Here is an 11,699-nt window from a genome sequence, read left to right as displayed (position 1 = left end):
AATATGTTTATTTAAAAAGAAACGAAAAGTACCTCAAGTTCTACAGTTTCGCTCTTACAATTAAAACACTAAAAAGTTATTTCACACACTTTTGACTCTGTTTTTCAACCTTCCACTCTTTAGAAGTTCTTAAACGTTTTCTATAACAGACAATAAATGAGCTAAAGAGTGAAAAATCGCTTACGACATAACAATCGTTATGACAAATTTAGAAAAAGGAGATGTACTTTAAAAGACATTCTTATGAAATCTGAACCCAGCTAATCAATACTAAAACATTCCACTTCAGTATTATCATACATGTATTTTATAACCATTTATTTGAGTGAATGAATAATATAAATTACAAAGGTATAAATAAACAGCGAAGAAAAGGATGACTTGAGCTTAAATACAAAAATCCTTTGAATTTTTTCAAGCAACAGCAACTATTTCAATATTTGTTTTTCTTTAAAACTGGCAAATCATAAGATAATGAAGATACAGTACCATCCGCTGATCGTTGTTTAAGGCAAAGAAATGCTGACAAAAGGGAGGACACTACCAGGATAGCCAATAATACTACTAATGAAGCAGCAAAGCCCGGTGTTGACATACAGATGACACCACTGTCTTTTATATCATGGATATCATGAACGGGTGTTGAATCATTGGTTTTGAGTGAGAAAGCTAAGTCTCCAACCGAAACTACTCGAATAACTCTGTTCAATCCAATCTCGGTCATTTCTTCCAAAGAGGTACCAGAGGTTCCTTTACTGTTGTCACTAAAGCTGACGTCACGTTCCTCTCGAGGTCTGCCGGCAGGAACGTAACCAGGATGAGGCCCTTGGATACCTTCTCGACTAATAGTGTGATCAACTGGATAAGCACATTGCTCAGGACACTGATATCTACAGATCTGTATAGTACACTGGAAGTGTACCTCCATAGAGTCTGGAAATTTAAAGGCCTGGAAATGCGCGTAGGATAGCACGGATGCACTGGAACCAAAATTCTTAATTTTGGTGAACCTGCTCATTAGCTTAGATCTAACGATACAGCCTCTACCATCAACAAGCTCAATAGGCGCTCGCTTTCCATCGTGGGCAATACAGTTTCTAACCAGCATATCGAATCTATTCTCATCATCCTTTATAGCTAACACCATGGTCATGGTCTGACCAATCTTGACGATTCCAGCTGCTTCGCTAGCCCAAGGTCCCTTGCCTACCTGAATCTGCATCCAACACCCTACGTTGTCTCCAGCAAAGTCAGCTCGCACTACATCTAACATGTCCACAGGGAAAGGTCGGAAAGTAACAGCCTTTTCGTACTGATCATGCCAAGTGCAGCGTAGTTTTCGAGCTTGATCCCACACCTCTTGCACCTGGGGATCATACTGGACTATGATAGTGTTCTCGAAAAACGTGCCACTACCACTGTTTCCACCATAGCCATAAAGACCATTCTGTGTGTTTCCTGTAGTGCCACAACTGTTAATAGAAATGTCGAAGTAGACACTCTTTCGACCTGATCCTGCGGGTAAATGGACACAGTTACCGTAGTTATAGTGACCTTTACTAAAAATAATACCGTGAAAAGCTTTATCAAATTCAACTGAGACTTTCATCAAGTTTTTCTCGCATTTAACATCCAAGTGAACAATCACAGGCATCTCGGGCTGAGGTAACGGCCAAGTGTCAGATCCGGGGAGGTTCGGGAAACCTGGAAAATTGTTATTCTTGGAGCCTAGTCTAGAAGTGTAAACTGACTGAGGAGACCCATAGCTACCTAACTCATCCTTGGGAGAAAGATGTTCTGCAGCATACCCTCCTGGTCTTCCTTTTTTCGCTTTCTGGGGTAGAGCAGGAAAAATAAGAGAGCCTTGAAGACTGGGTAGTGGTAAAGGGACAGGGATGGATGGACTCTCATGGTGAGTTAGTAATGGACCAAATCCTGAGTGAGGAGGTGGAGGTGGGGGAGGCTGATATTGGTTTCGGGATGGATAGGCCTTTTCTTCCAAGGAATCCTGGCTCTCTGCTGTATCTATTTCACTATTGGACATTTTATCTAAGATTTGGTCCGAGCTTCCTTTCTCAATATTTTCTTGTGCTTCTTCTGCTGTACAAGTCACCTGGAATACGAAATAAATTGTTACAGCTAAAAACACACACACACACACACGAAACGCTGGGCCTTTTAGAATAACAAAACGTAATTATAGTTAGTAGATAATAAATAATTATGGAGTAATAATAATAATAAGGGAATACCGAAAATAAAATAAAACTTTCAAAATATGAGATGTTTATTGTGTTTTACTCAGGTTGGGTGTGAAGATTTTGAATGTATATAAATAGTGTTACAATGTATGCCAACCTTTCTGGATATATAATAATATATTTCGGCTTTCTATTTCTCGTTATTCACATACATAAATGTATATACTGATTGACATTATATATCATAATAATTGCACACAGAAGAGTAGATTATAGTTACAACTATATGTACATTTATGCATACTTGATGGTGTTTCCAGCCAATGTTCTTTCAAACTAGGCAAGTATAAGACAAAGCCCGGCATGGCCAGGTGGTGGGGACACTCGACTCGCAATCTGCGCGACGAGGGTTCGAATCCCCGTCACACCGAAACATGCTCACCCGGTGTCCGAACTAGGACGCTAGTCCTACTCCCGGATACTCACCTCCAACAGAATTTGGAGGTGTGAGAAACACCATACGAAACTACTAGTATAAGACATACATGTATCGTGATCCGAAATAAACTTCCCAATACTAAATACTATATCATAGTGGTATGAATAAACATCACAATAGCTAAACATACTAAAGTGATGAGCATCATTATTCTGGTAGCTAAATCTGAGCTCATTTAATTTTGGATGTGTAAGAGTATTTTGCATTAGAAAACAAGCCATGTTTTTCCAGTGTGGGGTCAACACTAATTACAAAATTAGTCCCTTTTGCCAGTTCTTCTGCACTGGCAAAATTACATTTTATTGAATTTTTAATGTGGGTAATTCTATAATCACAATTATATTTGGGTTTGAAGGTACTGGTGGTTTGATCTTTAGTAAAATAAAAGGCTTTTTTTTAAAATTTTATTTTGCTTTGAGAGACAATCGTTTCGTTAAATAATGACAATTCATAACAGCAATTCGTCACTCACGTTAAAGAGCAACGTCCTGTATTGACCAAATATAATTTTTCAGGTCAGGGTTAACCGCCAAAAGAACACTGCATGCGTTATTTTCCGCCATCATTTCGTCAAGTTCATCACGAATAGTGGCACATAAAGATTGGAGAGTCTGGTTCTGCCGACGGCAGTTTTAGTTTTTGCGCAAACAAAAACAAACGACACAGCAATCGCTCTGATTCTCGTCATCCCATCCGGTTCTGAGCATGCGTAATCCTTCCTATCAAAAAAATTTAGTTCCTCCCTATACAGGTTCCTTAAGGATGAAGCTGGTAGTGATAGTCGTTGCCTAGGGCAATCTATTCGCTACCCATCAAGGCACGTGCAGTGTTATATCTTTCGATCCGTTACCTATTTACTAAAAGAGACCACGGAAAAAGATGGGAGAGTAAAAAAAAAGAAGGGAAGCTGACGGAAAGATTCACCTTTGAAATATATAGTTTTCTTTTACTGCTGCTAGGCCTGCCAAGATTTTACGAGCCAGAGGAAATCCCCTATGGCGGCATTGTTACACACTTTCCATTCAAATCGGGAAGTGAAGTCTATTACAGGGTAACCCGGATGTATAAAAACTTCGTCTTAAAGCATTAATTAGGAATTTCAATTAAATAAACTTACTTTAAGAAGAGTTGAATGCTGCCATTTATAGAAACACGCAGATATATATTAAGTAGTTAACATTTTTCAAAGGACATTCGAAATCACTAAAGACTGAAAATTATCTTAGTGCCAACAGCATTATTCATTATAAAGCTAAAGTCAAGCTCAAATGACTGCCAGCTTTTTTGTGTGTGTGATATATAAGGCTGAATATATTATTTACTTGATACAGTTGTAAAGAAAATGTAAATCAGTTTTCCAGAGTTCAAAAAAATTCTAGCTGAACGAGATTCCTCAAAATATTAGTTAGTTTACATAAATTAAAAAACGTATTTTGCTCACAAGAAAAACGTTGTTTTTGAATGCAATCAATATATGTGCCAAAATTAAAGTTATCGGTTAATACGTCAGATGTTAAATATTCATTTTGCATAATTTATTTTAATCTACAGCGGGTTACTGTGAAAGGGATACATCCGTCGAAAAGTATATGAGATCTCATCGAAACAATATTCATGTGAAGCGAATGAGAAAATGTATTAAACGAAACACATCAAAAAATAAATCTAAAAATCCTTGTCCAGATAATGAAGAGAAAGTAGTTAGTCATGTACAGAAAAAACAACAAACAGACCCGAAAGAGCCATCTTTATCGATTATTATTTAATTAAACTTTGATTAATTACTGCGTTTTATTCTTTTTACCAGGTTAATTTTTGTCTTAGTGCTTCGTCATACAACAAAAACTCAGTAAAAAGAATATTCAAACATTACTAGTGAAATACTTTGGCTTATGAGTATATATATTATCATCAAAGTTACGATAATATCAAAACCAAAATACGTTAATCTGACAATGGAATAATTCCCCCGGTGGGTCAGCGGTAAGTTTCTGGACTAAAATCCAGAGTTAGATTCCCCTCAGTGGACACAATGGATAGCCCAACGTGATTTTGCTTTAAAAACAAACAACAAAGCATAGAATATGAAACACACCAGAGAGAGAGAAACAAAATATAAAAAAAGTTTGCTACATTTAATTGATAACGCACTTACCACTCGGTAGCTCAGCTGTAAGTCTGAAGGCTTATAAGGCTAAAAATCAGGTTTTGATACCCACATTGTGCAGAGCACAGACATCCCATTGTGTAGCTTTGTGTTTAACAATACACAACCAAATGATAGCGTACGTAGATGGAATAATAGATAATAGTTGAATTAATACAGTAAATGGAGACAGAAATGTTTAACAGTCTATTGTTTTAAATCTACTAACACAGGGCGTATAAAATTGAGTTATCTGATAAAATAATAATAATAAAACATGCACGTTTTCTTAGATATATTAGAACACGCATAGGGATATTTCAAACTAAAGGATTTAATATCACATTGTCCAACTATATCTGCGTGCCGAGTTACAGATTTTTTAGATTATTTGTGATATTTCAAACAAGAGTTTTGTGGATTTCCTACGTAACCAATAACAGTGCACACAAGGATTTTACGAGATTTACAGCCTATCAATGCACGCGCTTAAATAATAAAGCAAACTAACCCAGGTTTTAAGATATCTTAGAACGGATTCAAATCTGCTTTGTTTTGGCATCCGCTTCCATATTGTTTTGTTTTTTTTGTATTGTGACAATTCTTAAGACTTTCCACTTTAGATTATTAAAATCAACCGTTTAAGGACTCAGTCTTTTGAGCAATATTCTATCTGAACGTTGTTTAATTCCTTTTCTGTTTGCGTCCTTCTCTGTACGAGTGCGCTCATCTAAGGACTGGTAAAACTAGTCATTTAAGGCTCCATTTGGTTGTATATGTAAAGTTCTATATGGACATAATTTAATCACTTCTCTAATTGGTGTTCTTTTTGAGCAGTAATGTGTGTAAAAGCTTTCTTTCACTCCTGTACTTTGGTTTCATTTTATTGTGTTACGAATAGTCATATTTTACTGTTAACACCTCAAGAAATTATTGTAATTCTCAAGTTTGTTTCAACAAGTTTCTCATAACCGAAACTGAACCCCCAGAAAATGGTTAATAATTAGTTTTTAGACATCTTTTCTCACGCTAGAGGAAATACAGCAGTTAAAGAAATAAACTAAAGCGAAATAAACATTTTCACAAGTTGCTAGGTCTTTACCGCTGTTTTATTGTTAATAAGTGGATTTTACTGACCCAAAAAACGAAGCAGAATAGAAAAATTATTAAGTTCAAACGAAAACTTTCACAATTACTTTGATATCTATATTGCATTTTTACTTGCTAGTTCTTAAATATTTTAAACTGCCTCAACTCGAAAACAATTAAGCTAAGTTTAAAAAGTTCCCATTAGACTAATCCTTAAATCATTACTTTTTACCAATGCTCAGAGATTTTACATGTTCAAAAGTAATACTGAATGAAGAAATGATTGAACTATTTTACAACCAGTTGGATCCATAAAGGACGAATTTTGCCAGTCTTCAGAGGAATTTATTCCTCCCAAGGAGGAAATCAAATATCTATTTTCATAATTCTTCGCTGGATTCTTAGAAAGTTACATTTTTAGTTTTCTAGATGATGTTCTCACTCAAAGGAGGCCACCAAATAAAAAAAGGATTGAACTTCGTCCAGACAGGATTTTTCACACTGGTTAAATCCTTAAAAGTACTACTTACTAGTCCTTAGAAAATTATACTTGCTTAAAAAGAAAACCAAGTAGGAAACATATTTAACAATGTTTAACTACTTTTTTTTTGTAAACCGACTAGGTCTTTAAAGTATTATCTGCTAGCCATCAGAGAATTTTCCTAGTTTATATATATAACGCTAAACTGGAAAATTATTAAACCAAACAGAATTTCTTACATCCTATTGAACCCTTAAAGGATTATTAATTTTCTAGTCCTCAGAGGATAGTATCGACCAAAGGATGTTTTTTTTTAGAATTTTCACGCAAAGCTACTCAAAGGTTTTCTGCGTATAGCTATCCCTAATTTTAAAGTGATGGACTAGCGAGAAAGCAGCCAATGAATAACATCCACCGACAGCGGAACACATGATTGTTTGTTTGTTTGTAATTAAGCACAAAGCTACACAATGGACTATCTGTGCTTTGCCCACCACGGGTATCGAAACCCGGATTCTAGCGTTGTAAGTCCGCAGACATACCGCTGTGCCACTGGGGGGCGGGGAAACATGAACCCTCGGATTGACAGGCATTATTAAACATATAATCCAGTGCTGATTCATCCTGTAGCACATATTATATGTATTTACATAAATAAACCATTTTCAATGCAAAATAATATATATATATACATAGACACACTACATATATGGTATACTAGGTTTAGCATTTACTTAGTATATATATATATTATATATTAAAAAGGGTTTATTTATGTAAATACATATAATATGTGCTTACAGGATGAATCAGCATTGGATTATATGGGACTGTTTGTAATATGTAAGACTTTATCATAACAAATGAGGCGAAGTATATACCAGTGCAAATGATGAAAGTTGAACATAAATGGACATGATCCTGATAGGGGTATTATAATCATAACAGTGGCTTTTAGAACAACGCCCTCATTTATGTGATGTTCAACATTTAACAGTGCAACAAAACACCAGTGAAGGGGGGGGGGAGAAAAGTGGAATATCAAATCTGACCCTCCTAGATCGTTCAAAGAATATAGATCTCCATAAAGTCGTCGCGCATGCTAGCCAATAGGCCACTCCCCAGGAAAGAGTTAAACATATATAAAAATTATTAACCTACATTTGAGCTGGTTAGTTCCCCCAGAGAAAGTTTACTTGATAGTCTCAGATAAAACTACTTGGTAAGAAATTCACATGTTACATTGATAAAAGCTGATATAGTTCAAACTTTGATATGTAAGATCCTGATCTATTAGCAGAAGTATTAATATCTGACACCGCCCAGTAGAAAACGACAAAAAAAAAAGAATCTTTCATTATAGGCTTTGATGAGCGTGTAATTAACCTTCATCAAAAAATATGATAGAGAAAATAATGGAAATAAAAGTTTATTTCTTGTCGTTTCCTGCTGGGTGATGTCACATAGGAATGCTTCTCCTGTTAATTCTGATCAAGACAATTAAAGAGCAATCGTAATTTGTAATATTGAAGCTATGACAAGGCAAAACTAATGTTATTAACTGGTGTTAATCACTCTATTCAGTTTAATGTTATGAAGAAAAGCATTTGATGTTCTATCATAGACTCTGGAATGCAAATAATCGATCATTTAGCCTATACTACATATAGCGATTTCATACAACCTTGTTTTACTCGTCACATTGAAGTGAATTAAAGAATTAAAAGTATTCCAAATTGTTCATGAACCATTGCTAGATCTCAGAGAAACATGTGAATTTTTGACGTATGAGAAGCAGCTTCCAAACTAAGGTAGACCACCATCCACGACACAAGCAGTTAACTGATGCCTGTCAATAATGGTTAGCCACAACTGTAGGTTACAGACTTTCAGATTGAATTAAACGTACGCAGCCGTAACTTAATGCCGTTTCAGCGTACAGATTCCACAAAGCCGGCCTATATGGCAGGCAGTCATTGTTATGTATTCCGCTCGTAGGTAAACATGAAAAAGCTCGTCTGCAATGATGCCAAGAAAAGGCCGAGAGGACCAACGACAGATAGAACAATATTCTGATTACAGATGAGTCACGCTTCATCATAAAACCAGATAACAGACTTATACTCATATGGAAAGTATCTGGAACCAGGCCCAACTTGAAAGACTCGTCATGTGACGCCAAATACTATATATATCCAGAAAACAGATCTTCCAAAGCAATGGAATAGGATAGTCTAGGGCCGCATCAACACTGATTTTAAGTATGCAACATTGATTCCAGGTAACTCTAGCTGTTAATGGTGGCATATTCTACATTAAAGTGGCATGTCATGAGCTGCAAAGGTGTAAAAACACATTTCCCCAATGTTCATGTACGAAAGTATGCTGAATGGCTAGTTGTTGTCTTTTTCATTTTAGATCACATGACTGATTACCAGATGTCTGATTCTCATAAGAATTAGCTTACGAGGTTGATTGAAATTATTTTTCAAATCTGGTTTTGCGTTTTCATATCTCTAATCTTACGAATTCCGATTATCCTTTAGTTAAGCAGTGCCGCTTCACCCAGTAATACACACAGCATTATATTATCTTGATATACTATTTTAATATAATTCACTTTTCTCATTAAAAAAAGAAATAAAACAATAAAGAAAATTTCGAATTACTTCCATCAAAAAATAGGAGAGCTAAATTACTGACAACACCATACCTGAACTTTTTATTTTATTAAAAAAAAAGATAGATGGAGCTGCAGTTTATTGTTTCTAGTTTGTGGGAACTAAAATCACAATATTCATCAGCCCTACGGACGATTGTTATTATTATTGAATATATGCTTGAGGTTTCGTGCTATTTTTGGATATTACAGCAAACAAACACAAAATGTTATATTCAAAAGTTCGATACTCACCTTTAGCGATATCGCAAATATTAGAAGAGTCTTGGACCATAACATCATGACTATTCTTGCTAACTGTTCTTCCCTCCTTCTTCTTCTGGACGCTTTCATATGGACAAAAATATGAGAAAATATTAACAGTGTTCAGTATGCTGTCAAGGGATTCCATTAAAACACAACAACGCATTTCATAGTTCGAAAGTTAAGTCTTGCATTTCTGATGTAAAGTTTGTATTGCTGTTATTTAGAATAATTTACAAAGAATACGAAACATTTCCAATTATTTTTTCGACGGAGGGATCATTGGAACCCAAAGTCTGTAGACTGTAAGACCATTCCGGTCAGGACCACCGATAAGGAAGAGGGGGTAACGAGGGGATTACCCCCCGGGCTCGGGATCATCAGGGGGCCCATACAAAAGCAAAGAAAGAAATAATGTAATATGCATAAAAAGTTATATTAAAATACAGTCAGTAAATTCGTACTTAGAAGTTAGACCTTACCGAGTCTCTGAAACCGGTAGTGTTCAATTTGTTTACGAGGTATTAAGTAGTGAACTTTGTGAGTCGTACGGTTATGGGGGCCCATATGTACATGATTACCCATCGGGCCCGGAATAACTCTCGGCGGCCCTGATCCTGGTGCAAATAGGTATAATGAAGTAATAAACAGAAATATACATTAGAATACTGATCTGGGATCTGCCGTTTACGAAACTTCGACATTAGTGGTATAACAAGAAGACACAACCCGGCGGATTCAGCCACAAGGCAACCGAGATAATGTTTATGTTACAGCTTATGTACATCACTTATATTTGAGTTAAAGTAGCTTCTCAAAGCAAAACATAAGTTAAAACGCAGAATATGCAAACATATAAAATTCTACGCAATAGGTCAACTAAACATTTGTTTTGGGAAATATTGCAGACAACTTATGATTAATGTATAATATTTGTGTTTCACATTTCAAACCACAAGTTATAAACAGCGAACTAACCTAGCAAAGAATAAAGAGCACAAGTGTTTCTACTTAAAATCTGAATTGTTGTTTTATCATCAACAATAACAAAAAAATCAAAACGAAAATCAAGGAGGAAGCACAATTAACTGCATTATATATTTAAAACACAATCAGAAAATAGACGAAAAATACACTAAGTCATACAGCTAATATCACAAGTCCTTAAACAATTCAGTGTATTATACACTTCTTAAAAGTATAAATGCCCCCCAGTGTAACAGCGGTATGTCTGCGGACTTACAACGCTAGAAAACCGGGTTTCGATACCCGTGGTGGGCAGAGCACAGATAGCCCATTGTGTAGCATTGTGCTTAATTCCAAACAAACAAAAGTATAAATAAAATTTGATTAAAGAGAGCATGACGGGAGACTTGTTTTGTAGCATAAAGAGGGACATTTCCGCAAATAGCTTATTATTGGCTAAACGAAGGTAATCTAAGTACGATAGCTTTTTGTTGAAGAAACATTAAGACCGCGGTGGTATGTTAAGAAAATTTAGAGTAAATAATACTCTATTGTAACAGAATACTGAAACACTACTTAGACATTGATCGAGTCCCTGTTTAAATGTTAAGAATACTGGTTTAAGGATGAACTAATTTCATTAATAAATATATTTTCTTTGGCAGTTTATAGTTGTATTAAAGTGAATCTGTCCTATATAAAAGAGAATGGCTGAATGAATCACGAATTCGAACATCTTGAAACTTCTCAGCACCTCTTGTGATACCTAAGTAGTTTTAAATTAACGGTACCCGCGTTTTATTTAACGCTGAGTGTTCGTAGATATTTGCACAATATTAATAATTCCTTTTTCCTCACCTATGTTGTTAATGGAAGCTGAAAATAGTTATATAATCTACTAATACTAAAGTTACCATTTACGTGAAAGAAAAATAAAATAGGGCACATTGTTTATTGTGAGAAATTAAAAATTCTACTTCCGGGCAAGCACATTTTGGTGAATTACAACGAAAGCAGCTGACAATTTTGCTAAAGTGTACAATGTCGTATAGTCAGTAAAGACGACGATAGAAAAATGATTTATGGAACAATAAATTAAACCTTGTAGTGGTTTTAGAGTTCAAATACTATGAATATCTTTTGAAATAGAAAATATGGACGTTTTATGAGAGTTATGTGAGAAAACGGGACAATTAAGCAAATGAAGTAAAAGTCTCACATTTTCTAGGACACACCAATGGAAAACAATATATTGTCCTGTTAAAAACGGGAAAAATGGTCATGTACTGTAAATGTGAATATTTAATACTTAAGGATTTCTCAAGTCTTTCTTGTGCAAGTACTATAGCATCATAAAAGTATTATCAAACACTAAGGCAATCTGTTATTCGGTA

The 11,699-nt window shown here is 35.3% G+C and overlaps 1 protein-coding gene across 1 annotated transcript in view; it reads right to left on the bottom strand.

Moving 5' to 3' along the window:
* Window positions 1-433: 433 nt before the first annotated feature.
* Window positions 434-11,699, bottom strand: part of LOC106463177 — a 40,925-nt gene continuing 29,659 nt past the window's right edge. The window contains exon 3 of the mRNA XM_013923173.1: window positions 434-2,113. Coding sequence (XP_013778627.1) covers window positions 434-2,113 — 1,680 coding nt within the window. The remainder of the gene's footprint in view (window positions 2,114-11,699) is intronic.

This window comes from Limulus polyphemus, unplaced genomic scaffold, assembly GCF_000517525.1.
Source record: "Limulus polyphemus unplaced genomic scaffold, Limulus_polyphemus-2.1.2 Scaffold1342, whole genome shotgun sequence".
Taxonomy (NCBI): Eukaryota; Metazoa; Arthropoda; class Merostomata; order Xiphosura; family Limulidae; genus Limulus; species Limulus polyphemus.
This window is presented reverse-complemented; position numbering and strand designations above follow the sequence as displayed.